Source organism: Nicotiana attenuata, unplaced genomic scaffold (genome assembly GCF_001879085.1).
Source record: "Nicotiana attenuata strain UT unplaced genomic scaffold, NIATTr2, whole genome shotgun sequence".
Taxonomy (NCBI): Eukaryota; Viridiplantae; Streptophyta; class Magnoliopsida; order Solanales; family Solanaceae; genus Nicotiana; species Nicotiana attenuata.
In genome coordinates this window covers 235,506-260,113 of record NW_017670536.1, presented here as the reverse complement: position 1 = coordinate 260,113, position 24,608 = coordinate 235,506, and the positions used below count along the sequence as shown (strand labels likewise).

The window sequence follows — 24,608 nt, the reverse complement described above, 5'->3', positions numbered from 1 at the left end:
AATTCCCTGATAGCATGAGCACAAGGGATTCCAAACAAGTCCCAAAGCCTGCATGTGCACCTTTGTTGCCCCAAAATCACTGTGTGCCTGTCTTCACCTTCACTTATTTCAAAACCCCTTTCTCCATTAAAATTTTCCTTGCACTTTGAAGCTATCTCTCTATAATCATTGTATAACTCCATTGCATATGGGCTGTATTCACCTCTCCAACTGTTTACTTCTTCTGCTCTATCCTTTAGTTGATTCATCACCTTCAATAGTTAATCAGTAACATAGTAAATCAGTAGTTAATCAACAGTATGAAATCAGTAGTTAATCAACAGTATTAAATCAGTAAACAAGCAGTTAATCACATTCACTCTTATATCCTCAAGCATTTTCACTATTGGCTTATGTCTAGCTTCAAGAATCCAAGAGTTGAAGGACTCTGTAAAGTTGTTGTCCACCATTGGATTCTTACATTGGGTATCAAAGTAAGCTCTACACCAAGTTATTGGAGGATAGTTCAGCAAGTCCTTGACGGCATCCTCAGAAACTTCACCTAGCTGTTTCAACATGTCCTTAAATTCCACCTCATATGTGCTCCAAGAACACCACCACATTAACTTTTTCATCTCATCAGTATTCCATTTTTGCCTCCAATTTGCTTCAATATGCTTTGCACAATATCTGTGATATGATTGTGGACATACATTCCTCACAGCATCTAACAAACCCAACACAAAGAAACATTACATTAACAAAGAATGTGCTAAATGTAAAAAACTGCTGAATGTAAAAATCTGCATATGCTAACATACCTTCTGCATATCTGACATGAATGTGTACCCTTCACCATCTTTCAAGTCCAAAGAAGCCTTCAAGTTCTCCATGAACCACTGCCAGGTTGTCTTTGTTTCCTTATCCACTACAGCCCAAGCTAGTGGATAAAAATGCTTGCAAGAATCTTGAGAACAAGCAACTAACAACATCCCTTTGCATTTGCCTTTTAAAAATGTTCCATCTAGACCTATAAAAGGTCTCAAACCTGCTTTGAATCCACTCTTCAGGGCTTGGAAACTGATATACATCCTCAAAAATCTTCTCTTACCTTCCTCCATTGCATCCTTGGATATCTGTATCACCACATCAGTACCAGGGTTTGTTTCTCTCAACTCTTGAGCATATGCCTCCAATTTGTTGTACTCATCCAAGTAAGAACCCTCCAATTTCTCTAAAACCATTCTCTTTACCCTTTTTAACTTTGAGGCACTCACATTCAAACTAAATCTATCCTCTAAATCAATCTTCATCTCTTTAATCTTAAACTTAGGATTATTTTGAATCTTTCTCTTAAAATAATGTGCTAAAGCAGCAGGAGTAGCTCTTCTGTTCTCAAACACTTCACTACAATCATGTTCATCCCTCCAAGTTTTTATCTTTACCCCTTGATCTTTGCCATCCTTAGGAATAAGACATTTAAAAGGACACCCTATCTGACGTTTGTATCTAAGTCTTTTCTTATCACTCTTATCTACCTTAAGGCCCCTCTTATTAGACACAACATAATAACCAATAACCTCCTTAGCTTCAGCAAGATCTTTGAAAGTCATACCCTTTTCCAATGTTTTATACCTATCAAGGTTGTCAGTTACCTCACACTTCTTCTGCCTCTCAAATAAACCTAGGGCATCACTATCATAATCACTATCAACACTTTCAATGTCTAAATCATCTTCAATACTATCACAATCAGAAGCTGCAACAACAGGTACACTATCTACTGTTGTTGTATACTGGGTAAATACAGGAACATTAACAGTATCATCTAACAGGTCAACCCCAAATAATTGTACATTAGTGAAACCATCATTAATTAGGGCTTGATCTTCCTAATCCCTTCATCCCCATCTAACAAAAAATACCTCCCAGAAGGGTCAAGAAATATCAGTTGTTGTACCTCAACATATCCTATCACTTCAGTGTATTCTTTACACAAATCAATATAAGAGAGATGGTCTACTTCATAGCCACTCAACACGTGCACATCTCTCTTAGTATAAGACAACGTAGGTTCCAATACCCACTCACCCCCGTAATTAAAATATAAGTTCACTTTATCCACCATCCTTCTGATAAAATCACATGCAACAACAATAAAAGGCAAATTGGGACCACATCAGCATTATAATACGAAGCGACAGTAAAAATACAAAGATTTGAAACCCCACCATCAATTAAATATACAAATTGACAAAAACAATAGCTTTAATAAGTAGGACCAATATGATACGGACCACCAAAAACAAAAGTGACAAAATAAAATTCTAGAAAGGTACAAAAAATAACTCAAAACATAAAAACTTCACATGCACCAGACATAAACCTGTCAGTTCCCAAATATTCCCCAACCCTACAATTTAATAATTGTAAGCAGTAAATACTTACCTTAATCGAATAATAATGCAAGATATCGCTGGAAATCAAAGGTCTTCCTGTTTTGAGCGCACCAAATCGGACCAGACAATGAACCCTAACAAAGCCCTAAAATCGCCATTGATAGTTTAGATAGAAGAAACGGAAGAGAAATAAGAGAAATGGTAAAAAGTAAGTATTTTGTCGGTGGGTTTAGGGTTAAAAGACCGACCCATAGGTAAAAGAAATGGGTCGGATCGGTTTAATGGGTAAAAAAAAAAGCAAACATAATGTTAGCCCCACTGATCCACGTGGACAAATGAAAAAAGGCCACATCAGTTAATGAGATGCACACATGGAATTCCGTTAGTCGTGGGGGTAAATTTGATATTAGAAATAACGTAATGTATATATTAAAATAATCATAGTTAAAGGAAAAAAATATCAAAATAGTATTATCATAGAAAATCTCCAAAGTTTACTACTATAACAAAAGGAAGTCAATACAACAAGTAGAATAAGAGGCATCCGCAACTTCGCCTAGACAGTTTCCCCTTTTCCCTATATTGGTGAAGCACATGTCATGTCCGCAATGAAGATGGGAAGCTACATGACTAACTACTAGATTTCATCAGATTAAACTGAAGAAATAGACTTCATTTCAAGAATACACAGCAAAATTCTTTGAAAACCATGAAGTTTCATTCAACTGCAATAATACGGAGAATGACTCAGTAGAACCTGTGAGAAGACTAGAACACTGAAGTTTGACTATGCTGATTCTCATTTTATAATGTCCATCAAAACATGGGATATTAGGGAGAATAGAGTACAACAGAGAGGCTCCTCCCTCAACAGTGTTTATCAACTTGGAGTAAGAAAAATGTCACCGTCATTTTTTATAAATGTTTATAGCAGCTAGCAGACAAAAGTACATACATAGATTCACTTTTAATCATCATCTATGCGAACAGCCTCAGAACCTAATTCCTCTTTTCTGTCAACATTGGTGGTGGAAATGTCACTATGATCCACCATCTCTATATCAGCTTCTCCAGTTGATAAACCACTAGGTCTAGTCTCTGGAACTGCTGCAGGACAAATGTTGTGGTGCTCGTTGCTCTCAGCCATGCTTGCAACTGTACAATTGCTAGCACTCTTGGATACAGATTCTGAATTTTTTGGATGACTGTCATCTTCTTTCTCGGTATTGAGCACCCTATTATCTACTTGAGATGATAGGACTGGAATACTGGATTTACTAGCTTCAGAATCCCTCTTGAAATTAGGAGTATCTTGATGTGATGAAGAAAGAATTTGGTTCATCTGTTGACAAATCGCTTCCAATGGAAGGATGTTCTTTCTCATACTAGGGTGACCCACATTTAATGAATCTTGGACATCTCCAGATAGTACCTGGCACATCTGCAGAACAGACAAAAAAACATACAAGTATCATCTTTAGAATAGTTGCTGAGAAATATGTGGTTTTATTGTCTTTGTACTGGCAAGTTTGTCAAATTATGCATAAGATAAAGTCAAAGTATGTTTGGCAGTGAAATATTCACCTTGTTATAAAGCTCTGCAACGCCTAAACGATCTGGTTTACGATCACAAGCAACTTGAGAGATTCCCTGTGGAGCTGCATTCAAAGAAGTGCATGATTGGATGCTAGGTCAGTGCCTTAACTACATGACACACTATAGAAAACTCGAGGAGGGTAAATGTCTCTACTTACAAATTGCTACAAGTATGGGGAAATGATCAGTCATTTCAGTATTGGTTTCATCAACATTTCGATTTGGTTCATCCGCAGCCTTGGTATCACACACCATCTCTTCGTTAGGCAGTTCATGAGAATTTTCATCACCCTAGAGGAAACATGTAAGGATCAGTATACCACATTACAAGTGTAGCTCTCCACAGAAGTAACCAATGGAGCTGCCACACCTGGTGACCTAGATTTCAAAAACTGGTTCACTGACAGAATTTGAACCAATTAAGCAAGTCCAAGAATTGTAGTGAGTTTCAAACATATCCAACAGTTCTTTCTCAAGAGAACAGGTCAAATTCTCAAGGGCTTGATTGAAATTACTTTAATTAGTTCTCTAATCTGATTTGACATATACTGAAAGGACATGTATGAAGGAGCCGTCACTGGAGTGAGAACAGTAGTAGGAGATTTATAAAGGATTTTTCAACGACAGTGGGTCTATACCCAGGGATCGGCATTGAGCCCCTACTAGTTTACCCCAGTTATGAATGAGCTAGCCTACATAATACAAGATAAGGTCCCACGATGTATGCTATTTACTGATGATATGACAGAACCAGAGAGGGCGTCAAGCAAAAGCTTAAACTATGGAGAAGCACTTTATTGAGTAAGAGTTTTAGGATAAGTAAAAGTAAGACGTAATACATACCCAACAAATTTAGTCAGCATGAGAAGAGTGACGTTGAAGACTAAACGGGATTGTTGTGCCAAAATGAAAAAAATTTAGATATCTAGGCTTTCAATAGAATGGAATGACAGATACATATATAACTCACAAAGTTAAAACTGCATGGCTGAAATGGTGAAGTGCTACCAGAACGTTATATGATAGAAGGATACTCACCAAAGTGAAAGTGAAGTCTACGTAACAACTATAAGACCGACAATGTTATAGGGTAGTAAATGCTTGGCCACTAAATTCCAATATATCCACTAATGAATGCACGGCTATACAAGATTAAATAAGATTAATAATGACCACATTCGCCAGAAGATGCAAGTAGCACACTGAAGATAAAAGGATAAGATCGCCAGAGATGGTTTGTTCATGTCCTGCGTCAACCTACAGATGCATCGGTCATTAGGTGTGGAACTATAATAGTGAGAGTGTTAAAAAGGGGTCAGGGTAGACCTAAAAATTACAAGGAAAGAAACTGTCTTGATATACCTACAAATGCTTGGAATCAATGTAGACTTAGTTGATAGGGCACAATGGAAGAAAAAGATCCATATAGGGGATATCTACTAGTTGGGAATAAGTTTTAGACTTGTTAGATAACTTCTAACATTATTGGTATTATCTATTATTATTTACATATATTAAAATATATTAAGGTATGATGATGACATGAGTTGAGCATAATGGAGAAGTGAGGATTCATATAGCAAACCCCAACTTGTTTAGGCTGAGGCATAGATTGATGAATTTCATAATTATATCACATGCAATCCAGCATCACATCGAGAAGGGGTATGACGATGTGCATGGCAGTTTCAGTTTTGAGGATAGAAAGGAAGGAGGAACTTCGTTGTTGGATTTCGCTAAAGTTTTTGATTTGGTGATAGCTAACTCGAGTTTTCAGAAGCAGGAGGAGCACCTGGTCACCTTCCATAGTACGGTGACCAAGACCCAAATTGATTACACACTTCTTAGGAAGTGTGATAAAGGTGTATGCATGGACTGCAAGGTTACCCCGAGTGAGAATCTTATGATACAACATAAGCTCTTGGTAATGGACCTAGAGATTAAGAGAAAGAGGAAGAAGAGGGATGTGTATGGTCAACCTAAGATCAAGTGGGGAGCCTTGACAAAAGAAAAATCTCAAGAGTTGGGGGAGAAGTTGATAGCAATAAGGGCTTGGAGGGGTAGTGGGGATGCGAGTAGTATGTGGACCAGGACGGCGGATTGCATTAGGGACGCGGCTAGAGCGGTGTTGGAGGTCTCGAAGGATTACTCTGGTGGTGGAATGGAGATGTCCATGGGAAAGTGAAAGCCAAGAAAGTCGTGTATTTGAAGTTAGTGGAAAGCAAAGACGAAGAGGAGAAAAGGACGATCAAGGAGTGGTATAAGACAACAAGGAAGGAGGCGAAGTTAGTTGTAACGGCAGTGAAAACGGTGCATTTGAACGCATATATGCTAATCTCGGGAGTAAGAGGGGGACAAGAAGTTGTACAGGCTAGCCAAGGCAAAAGAGAGGAAGGCTCATGACCTAGACCAAATAAACTGCACCAAATACGAGGAAGCATAGTATTGGTGGAAGAGGCACACATTCGATGGAGGCGGCAGACATACTTCCACAAACTCTTGAACGAAGAAGGGGACATAAGTGTTGCGCTTGGTGATTTGGAGCACTCGGAGAACCGACGAGATTTTAGATATTGTAGGCATATAAAGGTTGTGGAGGTTGAGAGGGCTATGCGCAAGATTAGTAGGGGAAGGGCGACCGGGTCAGACTCTTCCCAGTGGAATTTTAGAAGAGCGTGGGCAGGACAGGTTTGGAGTGGCTAACTGGGTTGTTCAATGTTATTTTGTAGGACGGCGAATATGCTCGAAGAATGGAAGGGGAGCACAATGATTCAGCTGTACAAGAATAAGGGTGATATTCAAAATTGCAACAATTATGGGGGTATCAAGTTGCTAAGCCACACTATAAAAGTTTGGGAGAGGGTACGAAGATGAGGGTGAGAAGGTGGGTTTCTATTTTCGGAGAACCAATTCGGATTCATGACGGGGCGATCGACCACAGAAGCCATCCATCTTGTAAGGAGATTAGTGGTACAGTATAGGGAGAAGAAGAGGGACTTGTATGGTGTTCATTCACCTGGAGAAAGCATACTACAAAGTCCCAAGAAAGGTCCTATGGAGATGTTTGAAGGCCAGAGGTGTACTTGTTGCATACACTAGGGCGATTAAGGACATGTATGATGAAGCTAAGACTCGGGTAAGGACAGTTTGAGGAGACTCGGGATACTTCCCAGTCATGATGGGGTTACACCGGGGATCAGCTCTTAGTCCGTTTTTATTTGCGTTGGCGATGGATAAATTGACATATCACATTCAGGGGAAGGTGCCATGATGTATGTAATTTGCGAACGACATAGTGCTGATTGACAAGACGAGAGGCGGAGTTAAAGCTATGTTGGAGGTTTGGAGACAGACCCTGGAGTCTAAAGGTTTCAGGTTGAGCAGGGCTATAACAGAATACTTTGTAATCCAAGGTAATGGGGAGATTGACGATGATCTCACACATCATATTGGAGCGGAATGGATAAAGTGGAGGCTCACATCCAGTGCCATGTGATAAGAATGTGCCACCAAAACTTAAAGGTAAGTTCTACAGAGTGGTGGTTAGACCGACTATATTGGATGCGACAAATGTTGGCCAGTCAAGAACTTTCATGTTCAGAAGATGAAAGTAACAGCTATGAGGATGCTGAGATAGATGTATGGGCATAATAGGAAAGATAAGATTAGGAATGAAGATAGAAGGGATAAGGTGGGAATGGCCTTCGTGGTGGAGAAAATACGGGAAGCGAGGCTGAGATGGTTTGGGCACGTAAGAGGAGCGGCACGGATGCCCTAGTGAGAAGGCATGAGAGATTAACCAAGGTGGGCCTAAGGAGAGGTAGGGATAAGCCAAAGAAGTATTGGAGAGAGGTGATTAGGCAGGATATGGCACATCATTAGCTTATCAAGGACATAACCCTTGATAAGAGGGTGTGAAGGTCGAGAGTTAGAGTAGAAGGTTAGTAGGTAGTCGGACGTATTTCATTCCCTTACCAGTAGTACTATTATTATTAGTCTTAGAGCTCCATTACTACCTAATATTTCTTATGCTTTGGCTCTCTTATTATCGTTGTTATCAATGCTTCTTATTCCACATCTTTTTCGCTATCATATTTCTTTTTAAACTGCTATGATTTTGCTTTCCTTGAGCCAAGGGTCTATCGGAAACAACCTCTCTACCTGCACAAGATAGGGATAAGGTCTGCGTACACATGACCCTTCCCATATCCCATTTGTGAGATTAAACTGGGTATGTTGTTGTTGTTGTAATAAGATAACTTACAAAGGCTTCTTTCTGATATTCAGCATTAAGGCCCTTTTCAAGAAGCAGCACTCTTTTCTTTATGAATTCCACTTGTCTTCTCTGCATCTCTCTAAAATGATATAATGAAGACGGATCTTGGTAAGGTTGTGGTCTATTTGAAGGATCGCTTGTACCATGTGAAAGGTCAGCTCCATAGGCATTCCCATCACCAGTAGCTTTCACCTGACTTCCGGCAGCTCCAGCAGGCCCAGCATTAGCTGTATTTACACCAATTGCTGCTTGAGAAGCTCCAGGAACAGTAACTTGAGCTTGGGAAGCTCCTGGAGCAGGAGGAACTTGTGGCTGAGAAGCTCCGGGAACGGGTAAATTTATGAAGGGAAGATTGAGCTCTTTACAGATGATCTCTTGAATCCTCAACTCCTTATCATCAACAATTGCCTGCCATCTTCCATAACCATGCCTACACAATCAGAAAGGCACAACAAAATAAAAACAATATCAGCAGAACTTGGCAATATCTACCGCAGTTATTGATTTAACAGTTATGCTCCCAGTTGCCGAAATCCAGAGATGAACCAATCAACTAAGACGAACTTAACAGGATTGTACAGTGAAAAATACATGACCCTAAATACATAAACTTGTATTTCAAGGAGCAAATGTGAGATGATGGTTTCCATGGTGTGAACACACAAAATTGCAGTCTGAAGCAGATTAATAAGAAAGACCAGGCCTCGAAACACAGTGCAATCGTTATATGTTTGGGTCTAGAACATATGCAAGATGCATCATGGCAATCTTGATGTCAAACAGTAAAAATTATGACCTGAAACATAAACTGATCACAGCAAATTCTTTCCAGTTATTAAGCCATGATTTGGAGCATTTAAACAAGTTTTACATTTATAAGGTGCAGGATAAGTTCTTCCAATCAAGTTTTTGGAGTCAAGGGTATTAGTACCTTAATATGTTACTGTGAATTTGTGAGATATACCATATTTACTGTTTAGCATTTGAGGAAGGGTTCAAGTAGTTGTGCTAAATGAAAGGAAAGTAAGCCAATTAAGTACGAGACCAATACAAAGGATCATCTTTTAAGAGCCTTCATCTCTTTAAATTAATCCAGACTTTTACATCTTTCTTCACTACTGGTATATGCAATCTGATCAACTCGTATACTTGTCTTTCTTAATAAAGTGCAATTTCAGACCTACAGAGTTATTCAACTGGTTCGACAGCTCCTAAATTCATGATATAGATCAGCAGAGATGAAAAGTTACATACTTTAATACTGCTCGTAGCAGTAGCAGATCATGCTCTTCCTTCCAAATCTTTCCACCTTTCAATCCAGACAACCGAAACAGAATGTCCTCGGCAAAAAGAGGGCCACCTGTCTTTTCTGAAAAAGCCTTCACCTGAAACAGCAGAAAATACCTTTCAACCTTTAACCATGAACACACCTCTATAATTGTAGTTTAATGAAGATCTACAGTCATCTGACAATGTAACTTAAGGTAAAAAGCTTCAGTTTTACTGGAAATTAAAGATAACATAAAAATTTGATAGCATCAAAATGACTATATAAAAAACAGGCAGACATCATACTTATAAATTATTTTACCACTACCCGACATTACAAGAAGAAATCCAGCAACAGCACTGGATTTTACCATTCTATTTTTGGACAAGTCATATCATATTTATACCTGTCTTACACCTCAACCACGTTGCATAATACCATTAACCATGAAATAAGAGAAACTTCCATTTTTTGTCTTTTCAAACATGAAATTCTTTTCTCATATTTTCATGCCAAAAGACAAAGTTATAATCGCAGTAGCACAAATGAGGACGCAAACGTCGTGTTGGAGGCGAACACAAAAGACACAATAAATGTAGGAACTTATAAAGACACAAATCGAATTTGGAACTGGATATTAAGTTTAAAACTTACGACTTTTGTATAACCGTGATAAACAAAAAAGTTGCTAGAAGAATGAGACTAAAGAAACAAATAGGATATGCGTATTGGAAAACATCTAACACATACTATCGAAGGCCCAGTTTGGGCTATAACCTGAAAGTTACAAGCACACACACCAGTGAGAGCTCGATACTGCAATTAGAAGCTATACGGGACATTGGTATATCAGAGATATGCAATAGCATATCCTTTTCCAGAAATAAAGACTTGCCTTGTCCCTTATAAGCAGCAAGACAGCTATCCTAACAAGCACATCTTGTATTCTAAGTCCTTCTTTTGGAACCCCATCTGCAATCAAAAATATTTAAATATTTCCTGACCAGCAAGAGGGTAAAGGAGAAGAAAAAGGAAACTAAAGCCTATAAGAATCATAAACCACGAGTTTAAAGAGAAATATATTTTCTTCACCTGAAAATGTTGGCGAGTCAGTGATATCTTCAGCTATGTGCGACAGAAAGAGAGCTCCATAACTGTATGACAGAGATTAGAACATGTCAGTACATATTATCTGCAAATTTCAGACAAATCAAGTGGAGATCACTAGGGGAGGTTATTCATTTAGTGAAAATTGTGACTGGGAAAAACTTTTCCAGTCAAAATTAGGAAATTGTCGAAATAACACCACATCATCATAGATGCACAAGAAGAGTCTGTTGTTCTTTTGGGGGATAAGTTATACTGTCACAGTGATGTTACTTTACTTTTCAACAGGTCTAAATTACCTATAGTTGCCATAACATAACATAGCTTTGAAGACGTTATACCACATCAAGCTGACAAAGCATCAAACTTGTAGGAATTATCGAATTAACATTTGGTGGGAAGGCATAGGACCAAATGTTCCATCCACAAGTATCTCAATTATTCAATCGGTATACTCAGATGCATAAAATATCTGGGAGTGAGACAGAGAGAAAGAGAAGAGTAAGAAGATGCATGATGAGCAACTTTTGAGACCAGAAAGAGGTAGTGGTTCAGAAATAGAAGGTAAGTTAGGTCTACCCCTCACTTGCAAACACATTTAGTTGAGAGATAGCTACTGCCTAGAGCAACACAGAATTTGCACGTTACTAATAGCCTAAGTTAGAAGATTGGGAAATATACAACTTGAAAGTTGATGTATGGACATACTCTTTAATTTCTTCATAAGTTTTCTGCTTCAATCGTGGAGTGAATTCTGCCCAGTCAAACTCACCAACCCCAAATCTGTCAAGAAGAGAAGTTATCTCCAACATTTTCAAGTTTTGCATGCACAAAAGATACAAATTCAGAATGGTAGAAAGTCAGTGCAAGAACAACAACTATAACAACAGCAACTACGTCTCAATCCCAAACTCAATGGTAGGAAGTTGTGAGAGGAAATATAAAGCAAAATGTAGCAGAAAAAGAATACAGAAAAAACAAAACCTCATCAAAATTTGAACAAATGCTGCTCTTTGGTTTTGATTGAAGCCCAGTACTCTAAATGATCTTCCTTCTCCTTCCATCAAAGGGTGCGATTCAGCAGAATCCACTGTCAAAAGAAAATATATTCTTCACTAAGATATCATAGTATATTAGTCTTAACTGAAATTCAAAAATGAGATTGAGAACCCATATCCCACCGCGGGCTTTCTTTCTGTGAGCCTTTCTCACAACTGGCGCTCCCAGTGAAGCTGTCTCACCATCACTCGAATCAGCTTCAGCTTCATAGTTGTCATCCTCTCCATCAGTGCTCACGTCTTCCAGGCCAGCAAGATCATCATCTTCAACAGACACCATCTAGGAAGAGAATAAGATATAAAATGGAGAAATCAAAAAGGAAAAGTCGCGAGAAATGGCTAGATTAACATGTCCAAGAAAGAGCACATACCACAAATTATTGAAGAGCATGAAAGAAAGAGGCAAAACAGTGTTTAATAGGCCATCAAACTCATTCAACAGAATAAACGACAATCAAACTCATTCAACAGAATAAACGACAATTGAATAAACATGCAAAGGACAATTCACACCTGCTTACGACTCCTCTTTCCCTTTCCCATAGCATTGAATTCTTCAACTTGATGCACTTCATATTTATCTCGTAGCAATTCTTCCCAATAAGTTGCTCTCTCAGAATTGTTTGCAGTTGCTTTATTCTCCATAGGGGCTGGTGGTGCTTCCTCTTCTGCTGTTGCTTCTGCTTCTTCAATGTACTCAAAATTAGCTACCTGAGACATTCAGCAGCTTATATCAAAAAATGAAAAAAGAAAAGCCAAAAATGCAGCTATGAATTTTTAAATTATAGCAGTAACCCAACTAAATCAGAAATTTAGTATATCGATGGTCATAACATTGTTTATTCATTATCCTTACAGAAAAGCATAAAAAGTCATCAAATTTATTTCTTTCTTATCCAAAGCCAAATATTTATGAACTTTTTGTCCTTACAAGCAAGCAAAAAAAGTTAATTCAAGGCCACACTGAGTAGGTGCTGAATATAACAGTTTCACAAACTCAGCCCCACATTAAACTTGGAAGGACCTGAGAAAATCTACCAGAGTATCTAATACGTGTACATTTAAGAAGTTGCACCAAAAAGTCAATCATTATAAGTATCAGTATTATCAAAGGCAAAAAGCGCAAAAAGGCTCTAAGGTCTGTTGGGGCTTTAAGCGCAAAGCGCAAATAAAGGCAAATGGAGAAAAACTACAAATATGTATGTGTAGTCCAAGACTTAATATTTATAAGCATGAATACCAAATATATGGACAAAGAAATTGAAGAAAGTTTATTAGTTTACAATAAAGTGAAATATCAATTGTTTAGTGTCGCCTCTTCCGGATTACGCTCGTTAGCAAGGAAAAGTATGCTAGAGCCTTGATGACTGCACTGAAGCGCCCATTAAGCGAGGCGAAGCGCTCAACATGTTTTGAGCCTCGCTTCTGGGCTTAAGCGCGCCTTTGATAACACTGATAAGTATTTGCATTTAACTCTATCAACTTGCACTAGATCAAATTTATTGGCTACAACTCCAAACTGCAAGTCCATATGTATAAGAACTACTTATCCTGGATAGCAAGCCTCAATAGAACACCTAAAAAGGAGTAGCGACCTTGTGGTATTTGATAAAACCGATAGAATGACCCAATCACACGAGAGTTGCCAATTCCCAAAATTTAGCGCTGAAATATCAAGTTCACACTGATCAGGAATTTTTACTATAGTAGCCAGAGTCCTGGATCTAAGTTGACATATTCTTTTTGAAATTTACAGGAAATTAAACATAAAAACTCGAAAATAACAACTAGCTGAGATTACAATCATTAGTCAAAATATACATAGTTATTTTGGTGATCAATCATTTCAACCTATATATTTATCTTCAGAAAGATGCCTCACCAATACAACTAATGATATTATGCTACAAGTTAAGCATGTTGACAAAAAAAAAAAAGAAGCAAGTATACTTCATGAAAAGTTTCTTCTTTCATCACTAATCATAACTTGCTTTACAGTTTAACTAAGTTCGTTCGTTTAACATGTATTTATTTCATTCTTTTTTCCTTTTTCGGGGGAGTAAATGTACTTAAAATCACAAATGTATTTATTTAACTTTTAATGCATTAAACTTAGCTACTTTAAGATTGTCAAGCCAGCATTATTAAAAGCGATAAGCGGCCAAAAAGACAAAAACGAAGCAACAAGACTCCTCGCGCTTAAGAGAGAAGTGCATGCTTTTCGTGGTGAAATTACAAACAGAAAAAAAAAAAGATACCTTACATATATGAAGTTAGTGCTTATAACATCATTCACTATAATTATCATTACTACCTTCAAAATCCAATACATAATAACAATATATTAATCCCAAGTCAATTTAAACATCATTAAAACATAAGTAGAACCTAAGTTGCTCCAACACGGCAGCTTAGGTGCCGCACTCGCGTTGACACGACACTAGTATGGGTGTGGGTATGGGATCCATACCGGATCTGATCACACAATTTTGGGTACTTTGACCACGACGGATGGAAAAATTTGAGCGAGATACAATTTGATTCCCGAAATCAGAACCAAAACTAGGGTAGAAGATAGCTTACCGTATCTAGGAAATCAATCATTTACTTATCTACAACTTGTGAATGAAAAATAAATCCACACTTTACAAACTATACATAAGTATTCCTCAAAATTTCTCACAATTTAGAGATTTATTTTATTTTTATTTTTATTTTTTTGAATTATTTTGAGTGGGATCCCTGCACCCGTATCCGTACTAGGATCCGTGTCCCCGAATCTAAGAATTTACATCTCGAAGGATCCGACCTCCAGATCCGCACTAGTGTCGGACACCCGCATCGTGTCCGAGCAACTTAGAGTAGAACAAGCCCAAAGAAGAATCATTGCAACATTAAGTTTCAGTTTTCAATTTGCCAACCACGAAATAGAAATAATTCACAACACTCAATTTCATATTTAATTACTTTAGTGAATCTGGCTATAATTCGCTTCAATTGCAAGTCATAATTCCAAAAAACCAGTTTATGATCTAAAATGCTAGAGGAGATATAAACCTTAAAAGCCTTCAGAAACGAATCGTCCTCTTCATCATTCACTGCAGCATCTTCATCTCCAACTTGCTCACGATCAAGTAATCTAAGAATTAATAGAATGAATAAATTACTTAAATTATACATTTTATAAAACATCATAAGTACTAAGGTACTCCTTCCACCCAATAAATTAGCCCCCTTTCGACATGCGCGTAATCTAAGAGTAAAATGTTTGAATAAATTATTACATTGAGTTTGGTAGAGTCGTGTTAAAATTAATTGTTTAAAAGGTGAAATGCTGAGCACATAGAAAATTCGTAGAATCAATATAGAAAAAATATAACTATTACCTTCGTCTGGAAAAGAATGGTGGGATTAGGAGTATGATGGAGAAATAAATCAATTTTTAGTTCCAAAGCGTATATCAATTCCTTTATAATTCAATTTTAAAAATAAAAAAAAATAAAAAACTACTAAGGACTACAATACACGATTTATTATAATTAGCAATATTTATAAAATGTAGGAAAAATCACAGTAAAAATTAAAAAATGAAAAACCGTTTCACTCCCCAAATAGTTACAGCGCCATAAGAAAATAAAACAAAAGGAGCAACAATTTGTATTAATCTTCTCTCTCAAAGGAGAAATACTAGCCATTTTAAGGATTAGGTCAAATTTTTTGGACGCATCAAAAGGTCCAACTAATACGATAGAGGGAGATGTCCCATATGCAATTCAAAAAAGTTACACACCAAAATTATATTTTAAATGAAGAAAAAGTTAAGAAGCCATTTCAGGTAAACAAAACTTACATATCTGTTTTTTTATAAGTAAAACTCACCTATCTATTGCAGCATCATCGTAATGAATTTGCCGAGATTTCCCAGCCTCGTCATTTTCATCAGCAAATAACTCTTTTGACCCATACCTTATGATGTCATCAAGTTCTTCCTGCATTAAGGAATCAATCAGAGCCGCCTCACATGAATATGAATGGGCATCTAATAGGCAGTATTATATCGAAATGTTGAGCATCCACAGAAGGTTTTTGATATCTAATGTTGATATTATAAATGTTCTGCATTAATTAGAGCCATTAGATTTGATTTGATTTAATTGCTCTAGTTATGCCTAGATTAGAGAATGTAATCATTCCTATAATCAATAATCTACCAAAGTTGGGACATAATAATCTACCAAAGTTATGACATATGTAATCACAATAAATTTCTGACCGAGCAAGGGAATAATCAAGTCTTTTTCACTTCACTCTTTTCATCATATTCTTCAAGTATACGCTGCTCGCTGGAAAGTCTACAGGGCTGCCAAAGGATCTATAAAGACCAAAATATTCCCAATGATTGTTGCAAATGTTCGTTCTTTCATCAGTCTTCTAGCCCCACTACCCCGCTAGAAAGACTCGAGAACCCCAGCGAACAATTTACCTAAAGCCCATCACCAAACCTTCAGAATCGATTGCCACATGTCAATCAATCTCATGGACTTCAAATTTGATGACTCGCTTGAAGACGGTGATCCATCTAGCCACAATCTATCCACTAATCTTTACTCTCTGCTCCACATCATTAACTTGTGACTTCTTAAATTTGAAATACATGTTTCCACAATTTTCTCTCTTTGCAACTTGCACCAGTTGATTTCTAAGAGGTCAACAACCTTAACAGGTTATATCTATCTCACTGCTTGTTTCGATATGTATCTTCAACTTCTCTACAGCTTTGGTTTGACCTGCTTTTATGTTTATCAACTTTTTGTTGTGTGAGATTATTTCTCTTCAGACTCATCTTCTGGTGTTTAAATCAACGTCCTTTGGTCCTTCATTAGTTGGAGTCACAAAAGATACTGTACAATATTTCTAATCTAATGTTATATTTCAACTGAAGTCTTTATTCAGAAGACCTTAGTTTGAGTGTAGAGCCAAGTGTTTTGTTGTCCATTTTCCTTGAAAAGAAAAGGACTTCACTAAATAAGAATCTTATCTGATTCATGTCTTTTAAATGTAAAGTTCCATGTACGAGAGCCTCTGCGTTCTGCCAATGTTGCTCCAGGGGACTGAGCTAGGATGAAAGATCAAGGGATTGATCATTTAGAGGAGTGCGCCCTATCCATGTGTCATACCAAAAAGGTATTGTTCTGCCATTTCCTAAGCTATGCTCAGTTCCCACCAAATATTCATGCCACATCTTGCTTATGCTTTTCCAAATAATAAAACCATATGTTACTTTGACAACTTCCATGGACCATTGCCCTTCCATTCCATTCTCTAGCACCAACATTTCCCCATAGAAATTCTAGATCACTATTAAACTTCCAACGCCATTTCATCTACAAACTTCAATTATACTTCCTCTAGTCTTTGATGAGACCTCCATCTCTTGAATTTGATCAGGATACTCCAGCAGACAAGGCTAAAATGTTCTCTCTTGATTACCTTGCTAAAGAAACCTAGGGTAAAATTCAGCACAAGGTTTCACTTGGGCGTTTTTAAGGAGACCTTGTTTAAGTTGTTTTCTGTCTTTCAAACTATCTAGGAGACTAGGTGGGCGGGTTCTAAGGCTAGGGATGTAGACAGGTTTAAGCTGTGGTACTTTGGAGGCTTGAAGTGTAAAATCTTGGTTGATATGGATCTGAGGGAGTAGGTGGTGGAGATTAAGAGGGTGGACGATAGGTTGATGGCTATTAAACTGGTTCTTGGAAGGCTTACTTTCAACGTTATTAGTGCTTACGCACCTCGAGGGGGCTTGGATGAGGAGGTCAACCGACATTTCATGGAGGATTTGGACGAGGTGGTGTATGGTATTCCATCTTCCGAGAAGCTATTCATAAGAGGAGATTTCAATGGCCACCTCGGGACTATCTCCAGGGATTATGATGATGTGCATGGAGGCTTCGATTTTGGAGTTAGAAACAAAGGAGGAACCTCGTTGTTGGATTTCGCTAAAGCCTTTAATTTGGTGATAGCAAACTCGAGTTTCCAAAAGGAGGAGCACTTGGCCACCTTCCAAAGTACAGTGGCCAAGACCCAGATTGATTACTTGCTTCTGAGGAAGAGTGATAGAAGGGTATGCACAGATTGCAAGGTTATCCCGAACGAGAACCTTGTGACCCAACATAGGCTCTTGGTTATGAACTTGGGGATTATAAGGGAGAGGAAAAAGAAGGTTGTGTATGGTCAACCTAAGATCAAGTGGGGAGCTTTGACTAAGGAGAAATCCCAGGAGTTGGGGGAGAAGCTAAGGATTATGGGGCATGGCCGAGTAGTGGGGATGCCAGCAGTATGTGGACCAAGACAGCGAATTGCATCAAAGAAGCAGCTAGAGAGGTGCTAGGGGTCTCAAAGGGCTACTCTGGGAGGCACAAAAGAGACTGGTGGTTGAATCGAGAGGTCCAAGGGATAGTGGAGGTCAAGAAAGCAGCATATTTGAAGTTGATAGATAGCAAAGACGAGGAGAAGAGGACGGAAAAGAGTGGTACAAGACGACTAAGAGGGAAGCGAAGCTAGCGGTCATGGCAGCGAAGACAGCAACGTCTGGACGCTTGTATGAAGAACTTAAGAGTAAAAGCAGGGAAAAAAGTTGCATAAGCCAGCCAAGATGAGAAAGAGGAAGGCCCACGACCTGGACCTAGTGAAGTGCATCAAAGACGAGAAAGGAAAAATATTGATGGAAGAGGCACATATCAGACGAAGATGGCAGACGTACTTTCATAAACTCTTGAACGAGGAGGGGAATAGGAATATTGTGCTGGGTGATCCAGAGCACTCCGAAAGTCGCAGAGATTTTGGGTACCTTAGGCGGATAAAGGCCAAGGAGATGGAGTGGACTATGCGTAAGATGAACATGGGAAAAGCGACCAGGCCCAACGAGATTCCGATGGAGTTTTGGAAGAGCACGATTAATGTGGCTCACAGGCCTATTTAATGTTATTTTTAGGACATCTAAGATGCCGAAAGAATGGAAATGGAGCACAATGATCCCATTGTACAAGAACAAGGGGATATCTAAAATTGCAACAATTACAGGGGTATCAAGCTGCTAAGCTATACTATGTAAGTTTGGGAGAGGGTGGTGGAAATGAGGGTGAGGAGGAGAGTATCAATATCGGAGAACCAGTTCGGATTCATGCCGTGGCAATCAACCACAAAAGCCATTCATCTCATAAAGAGGTTGGTGGAATAGTATAGGGAGAGAAAGTGGGACTTGCACATGCTGTTTATCGATCTAGAGAACCATACGACAAAGTCCCAAGAGAAGTTTTATGGAGGTGCTTGGAGGCGAGAAGTGTCCCTGTAACATACATTAGGGCGTTTAAGGATATGTATAGTGGAGCTAAGTCCGAGGTAAGGGCAATAGGAGGAGACTCGGGATACTTCCCGGTCATGGTGGGGTTACACCAGGATCAGAGCTTAGCCCGTCTTATTCGCATTGCCGATGGATGTATTGACGCAACACATTCTGGGGGTGCCATGGTGCATGTTATTTGCATATGACATAGTGCTGATTGACGAGACGCGAGGCGGAGTTAATGCCAGGCTGGAGGTTTGGAGACAGACCTTAGAATCTAAAGGGTTCAAGTTAAGCAGGACTAAAACAGAGTACATGGAGTGCAACTTCCGTAGCGGAACTCATGATGATAAAAGTGGAGGTGAGGCTTGATGCTCAAGTCATCCCCACGCGGGGTAGCTTCAAGTATCTTCGACCAGTAATCCAAGGTAACAAGGAGATTGATGAGGATGTCACACACCATATTGGAGGGTTGCTTCTAGTGTCTTGTGTGATAAGAAGGCGCCACCAAGACTTAAAGGTAAGTTGTACAAAGTGGTGGTTAGATTGACTATGTTGTATGGGGCGGAGTGTTGGCCAGTTAAGAACTCTCATGTCCAGAAGTTGCAAGTAGCGGAAATGAGCATGTTGACGTGGATGTGTAGGCATACTAGGAGAGACATGAACAGAAATGAAGATATTCTGGACAAGGTGGGGTAGCGAGGATAAGCTACGGGAAGTGAGGCTGAGATGGTACGGGCATTTGAGAATGAAATATTTGAATGGCCTAGTATGGAGGTGTCAAAGGTTGCACAGGTAGTCTAAGGAGGGGTAGAGGAAGGCCCAAAAAGTATTGGAGAAAGGTGATTAGGCATGATATGGAGCATCTTCAGCTTACTGAGGACATGACCCTTAATAGGAGGCTGTGGAGGTCGAAGATTCGGGTAGAAGATTAATAGGTAGTAAAGCGTACTTCCCTTACATATCGGTAGCTTTAGTATTACTCCAGTGGTGGCTTATTCTTGGATTCATATTATTACCTGATATTGATTTTGTTTCGATTTGTTAATATCCCCATATTGCTTATGTTTCCTTTCCATGGCTGGTTCATTTTTTATATTACATTTTTTACTGTTGATACTGTGCTTACCAGAGCCGAAGGTCTATCTGTACAGCCTTTCTACCTGCACAAGGTAGGGGTAAGGTCTGCCTACAGATTACCCTCCCCAGACCCCAGTTGTGGATATATACTAGGTATGTTGTTATATGTTGCTGCTGCTAAAATCAGGCAATCAATTTGGTGTTTCAATGTAGGTACTACACAGTGACAATTATTCCTTCTAAGTTCTACAACTTCCACGTGTTATCAGGAAATCGCCGATCAAATTGTACCTATACTCCTCAACAAAATGAAGTTGGCGAGGAGGAATCAACATGTCATTGTTTGTACCTTACTTATTTACCATTGTGTTCTTCATTTTTGGCAGATGTTCCAACTACCTGTTATCTATTAATCAGATGCCCTCTTTTGTGTTATAACATCAGACTACTCATGCAAGTCTTTTTCCAGACCAGAATCCGCACACCTATTATTAAGAGTGTTTGTTGTACTTGTTGTGTTAATGACCATACATCAAGAAAAGATTAAACTTCAACCAAAATTGGCCAAATCTCATCTTAGGAGAAGTGAGAAATGCTATTTTTTTATGAAGCAAAAGTAAGAAATGCTATTATCCCACCACAAATGAGTATTTTATCTCAATAGATGTAACCTTTGAAAACTCTACATATTTTTTACCAAGTTCTGCAAGTCTCATCCCAGGGGTTCTACGAGTTATACCTTCTACACTACGAGTCTCTTCCTGCTAGCACCAGTGATATTTCTCCCCAAGATATAGATACATCGGCAACTCTTGACGACTCTTTTCCTGCTATTCTATTTATTACCTACTCCAGTTATGCCTTTGATAGGCATAGAAACTCCACTTGTTGTCATACGTATAGGTATTTGGTCTTTTCATAATCCACATCTCATTTACACATTTCGGAGTTAACATTGTATTTCTCCATCCTATCTCCATTTGTTGAAGTACCTAAAGGCATTTGCTCTTCTCATAATCTACATCTTATTTACATACTTTTGAGTTATTGTGTTTTCCCATCCTACTATATGTTTCAGTCAACCTTGTCAAAAGTTTTTATATGAAAAACTGTTAGTGATGCATTGAAACAATGAGATGCCATGATAGAGCCGGATTCTCTTCATACATGTAATACATGTGAATAGGTCTCTCGCCAAAGGACAGGTCTGTTATTGGCTTTTACTTTTGCTAAACGATACACTCAAATTATGGTTTAATTGTAGAAACACATTCTCTACAATTAAAACTACACCACATTATCTGACTGCAAATCTCATTGACAACAACGCATCAAAGAACGCTTCATCAGCTGGCCATTAAGAAGAATGCATTTGTATGGACAGCTAACCAAGGAGGTATAACAGCAACCACTCCAATTAAAACTATACCACATCATCTGACTGCTAAAGATAGGCATTTGGATTCAAAAGCACATCTATTGCCTGACTCCTGTAAGTTTTATCAGTTTCCAACATTCGCGGATCCAGAAATTTTCACAAGCAGATTCGGTCGAAAACTAAGATAGAACCTTCATATTGGCCTAAGCACGATAGATGAGGTTTTACCGCTACTCCCTTTTTCTAGATAATGTTTAGAGACAGTAAATTAAAAGAAAAAAAATTGATTCGACAAAGAGAGAACAATCTTAACATGAGAATCTATATAACAATTTATATATTTACTTTTAGAATTTCTATACTTTAAAAAAACTATTTACTGCAAACAGGAAACAACAGAAATTGAGTTATACACTAAACTAAATTAACAAAGCCAATAACAATGTCAAAGTTATAAATTAAATTGAACAAACACAACTAATAAATGAAAGAGAGCTTACAAACTAAATTAAGAATTTCAATATAATACAAACTAAGAAATTTTACAAACATTTTATATATATCCACCTCTTGTGAAATTCTTAGCATTTCTGGGTTACTTATTTTTTCCACTGATATTTAATTAATTTTTAAAATTTTAGCTTAACTTAATTCCTAGCCTCAATAATATTTGCATTACTGACATTTCGCGGTAAAATTATCACTACAAGAAAACATACAGAAACTTAATCCATAAAAGTAAAAAAAAAAAAAAAAAAGACCAAATTGTATATATCAATGAAAAGTTTTTGACATTTAAACTTATAATAAACTAGGTTAATTGTTCTTTTTTAAAAAGACAGACCGGAAATTGCTAGTAGTATAGAACCACAGAAAACAACCTATCACTAAAAATAAGTTACTGACATAAAATAACATAAACCACAAATCAATTTCCCGGTATTGATAATATTAGTTTCCTTTTTACCCCAAAAAAAAACAGAAAAAGAGTGGGAAAAAGAGCTCTGTAGAGTGTTGAGCCCTGGGAACTGAGAGAAAAAAGTACATGGGAATGTTGAGCACCGGGTTTGAACACAAACCTTAGTGTTACATTGAATCCGCTAGAACCACTTAAGCCGCGACTCTGGAAGAGTTCGCTTTCTCAAGTGGATTCCAAAAAAACATTTGCACGGTTCCAAAGAAAAATTCACATATGAAGATAGAAACAATATTCAACCAAGCAGATTCAGTTGAATCCACTTGGTTGAAGGTAGGCCTGCCCCTGGTCTCCAATCCAAAACAGCTTCACTACAAACTTGCGAGTTATACATGGCAATCCATCTTTCCAACCAGAAACAGAGAAGTAGGAGACAATGTCGAAGAACACCGTGTTGAGCTGTCCCACATCGGTAGGGTTTGAGGTCCTTGATCTCCGATATAGTCTTGGGCAATCCTCACCTCATAAGCTAGCTTTGGGGTTGAGTTAGACCCAATGTCCATTTTATCATGGTATCAAAGCCAGACTCATCCCTATTATTGCTACCGATGTTGGGCCCTTATTTATATTGTTCACGCTCCAATTTGCAGGTCTGGGCGTGAGGGGGGTGTTAAGCTGTCCCACGTCGGTGGGATTTGAGGTCCTTGGTCTCCTCATATGGTCTTGGACAATCCTCATCCCACAAGCTAGCTTTTGGGGTTGAGTTAGGCCCAATGTTTATATTATCACTGAATTACAGAAAGGGACTCTTATAATAAAGAAAATCACCAAGAAGGAACAAAAGTCACAAGAATTGATGTTGGTGCTTAATCTTTCTTGATATACCTAAAAGGAAAACCTCATATTTTTTGTACATTTAATACAACTCACTTTGGAATATGAGTTCCATGTTGTACAAGTAGCTTGCACGCAATTTCAGCCATGCCCCAGAATTTTCTCTTTGTAACTTCCACTGCATTAACTTCCCAAGATCAATCTGGTTCACTAACAAGGACTGGAAAAACAACTTTTTAAGGGTGTCTCAGTCTTTCCCCACACACTTTTGAGCTATGATGATATGCAACCTCCCTTCATCACATGGTGACTGGTGAAAAGTGCAGACCAGACTGTAATTGTACGTCACAGCCCGATTGAGGGGAGGAGTAGGACCTTATTCTAAGATGCCAAGATATCAACCTTATATACCAATGAATATTTGTGTGGTCCTGATGTACCATTAATTTAAGCTTGTGAATATGTTACCTGATTGATGTTTTGAGCTTTGAGCCTTCCAACAACAAGATGTTCTAAAATCATTTTCTTCTTAGTCATCTGCATCATTCTTTCTTCAATGGTTCCTCTTGTTATGAGTCGGAAGATCATCACCTGCAACAGCCAAAAGTATAAGCTATCAATTCATATATACAGGTCGAATTCACTAAGCAAAATCATATGACCTCCATTTTGGCATGGAAATGGGGACTAAAAGGTTTATAATCATTTGGGTGAGAGGTGGGGGTTGGGGAGCAAGATTTATAACCTTATTTGTTTGTCCAAGCCGATGAGCTCTAGCCATTGCTTGCAGGTCAGCATGGGGATTCCAGTCACTGAGATAAACATCCAAGTAAGAGATTGTGAGAAAGCACGGGAGAAAATATATTATTGATGTATATTCATATGTTACAATGAGCCCTATATATATACACACATAACATGTCCTACTCCTAATATATATTGGACTAGGGTTATTTATTTACTCCTATTTACATGACTATTCTAACACTCCCCCTCAAGCTGGTGCATATAAATCATATGTACCGAGCTTGTTACATATGTAGTTAATACGAGGACCAGTGAGGGACTTGGTGAAAATATCTGCAAGCTGATCATTCGACTTCACAAACTTTGTAGCAATATCTCCCGAGAGTATCTTTTCTCTAACAAAGTGACAGTCAATCTCAATGTGTTTAGTTCTCTCATGGAACACTGGATTTGACGCAATATGAAGAGCAGCTTGATTATCACACACAAGTCTCATCTGACTAATCTCACCAAATTTCAACTCCTTGAGCAACTGTTTGATCCAAATTAGCTCACATGTCGCCATAGCCATCGCTCGATATTCTGCTTCTGCACTAGACCGAGCAACCACATTCTGTTTCTTGCTC

General features: G+C 38.3%; 1 protein-coding gene and 1 long non-coding RNA gene across 2 annotated transcripts in view; both read right to left on the bottom strand.

Annotated features, from left to right (window-relative positions):
- Positions 1-1,035, bottom strand: LOC109240671. Its single transcript, XR_002070114.1, has 3 exons — positions 801-1,035; positions 461-706; positions 1-251 (listed from the first exon to the last, which is right to left on the bottom strand). It is a non-coding gene; the product is annotated as an uncharacterized LOC109240671 (long non-coding RNA).
- A 2,114-nt stretch (positions 1,036-3,149) lies between these two features.
- Positions 3,150-24,608, bottom strand: part of LOC109240675 (CHD3-type chromatin-remodeling factor PICKLE-like) — a 44,739-nt gene continuing 23,280 nt past the window's right edge. Inside the window, exons 17-31 of the mRNA XM_019407339.1 lie at positions 23,981-24,047; positions 23,704-23,826; positions 15,565-15,674; positions 14,743-14,824; positions 12,199-12,396; positions 11,809-11,965; positions 11,612-11,717; positions 11,336-11,410; positions 10,613-10,674; positions 10,416-10,492; positions 9,505-9,635; positions 8,239-8,680; positions 4,133-4,265; positions 3,963-4,036; positions 3,150-3,819 (exon numbers count right to left, since the gene is read on the bottom strand). Coding sequence (XP_019262884.1) covers positions 3,346-3,819; positions 3,963-4,036; positions 4,133-4,265; positions 8,239-8,680; positions 9,505-9,635; positions 10,416-10,492; positions 10,613-10,674; positions 11,336-11,410; positions 11,612-11,717; positions 11,809-11,965; positions 12,199-12,396; positions 14,743-14,824; positions 15,565-15,674; positions 23,704-23,826; positions 23,981-24,047 — 2,311 coding nt within the window. The 3' untranslated portion in view covers positions 3,150-3,345. The remainder of the gene's footprint in view (positions 3,820-3,962; positions 4,037-4,132; positions 4,266-8,238; positions 8,681-9,504; positions 9,636-10,415; positions 10,493-10,612; positions 10,675-11,335; positions 11,411-11,611; positions 11,718-11,808; positions 11,966-12,198; positions 12,397-14,742; positions 14,825-15,564; positions 15,675-23,703; positions 23,827-23,980; positions 24,048-24,608) is intronic.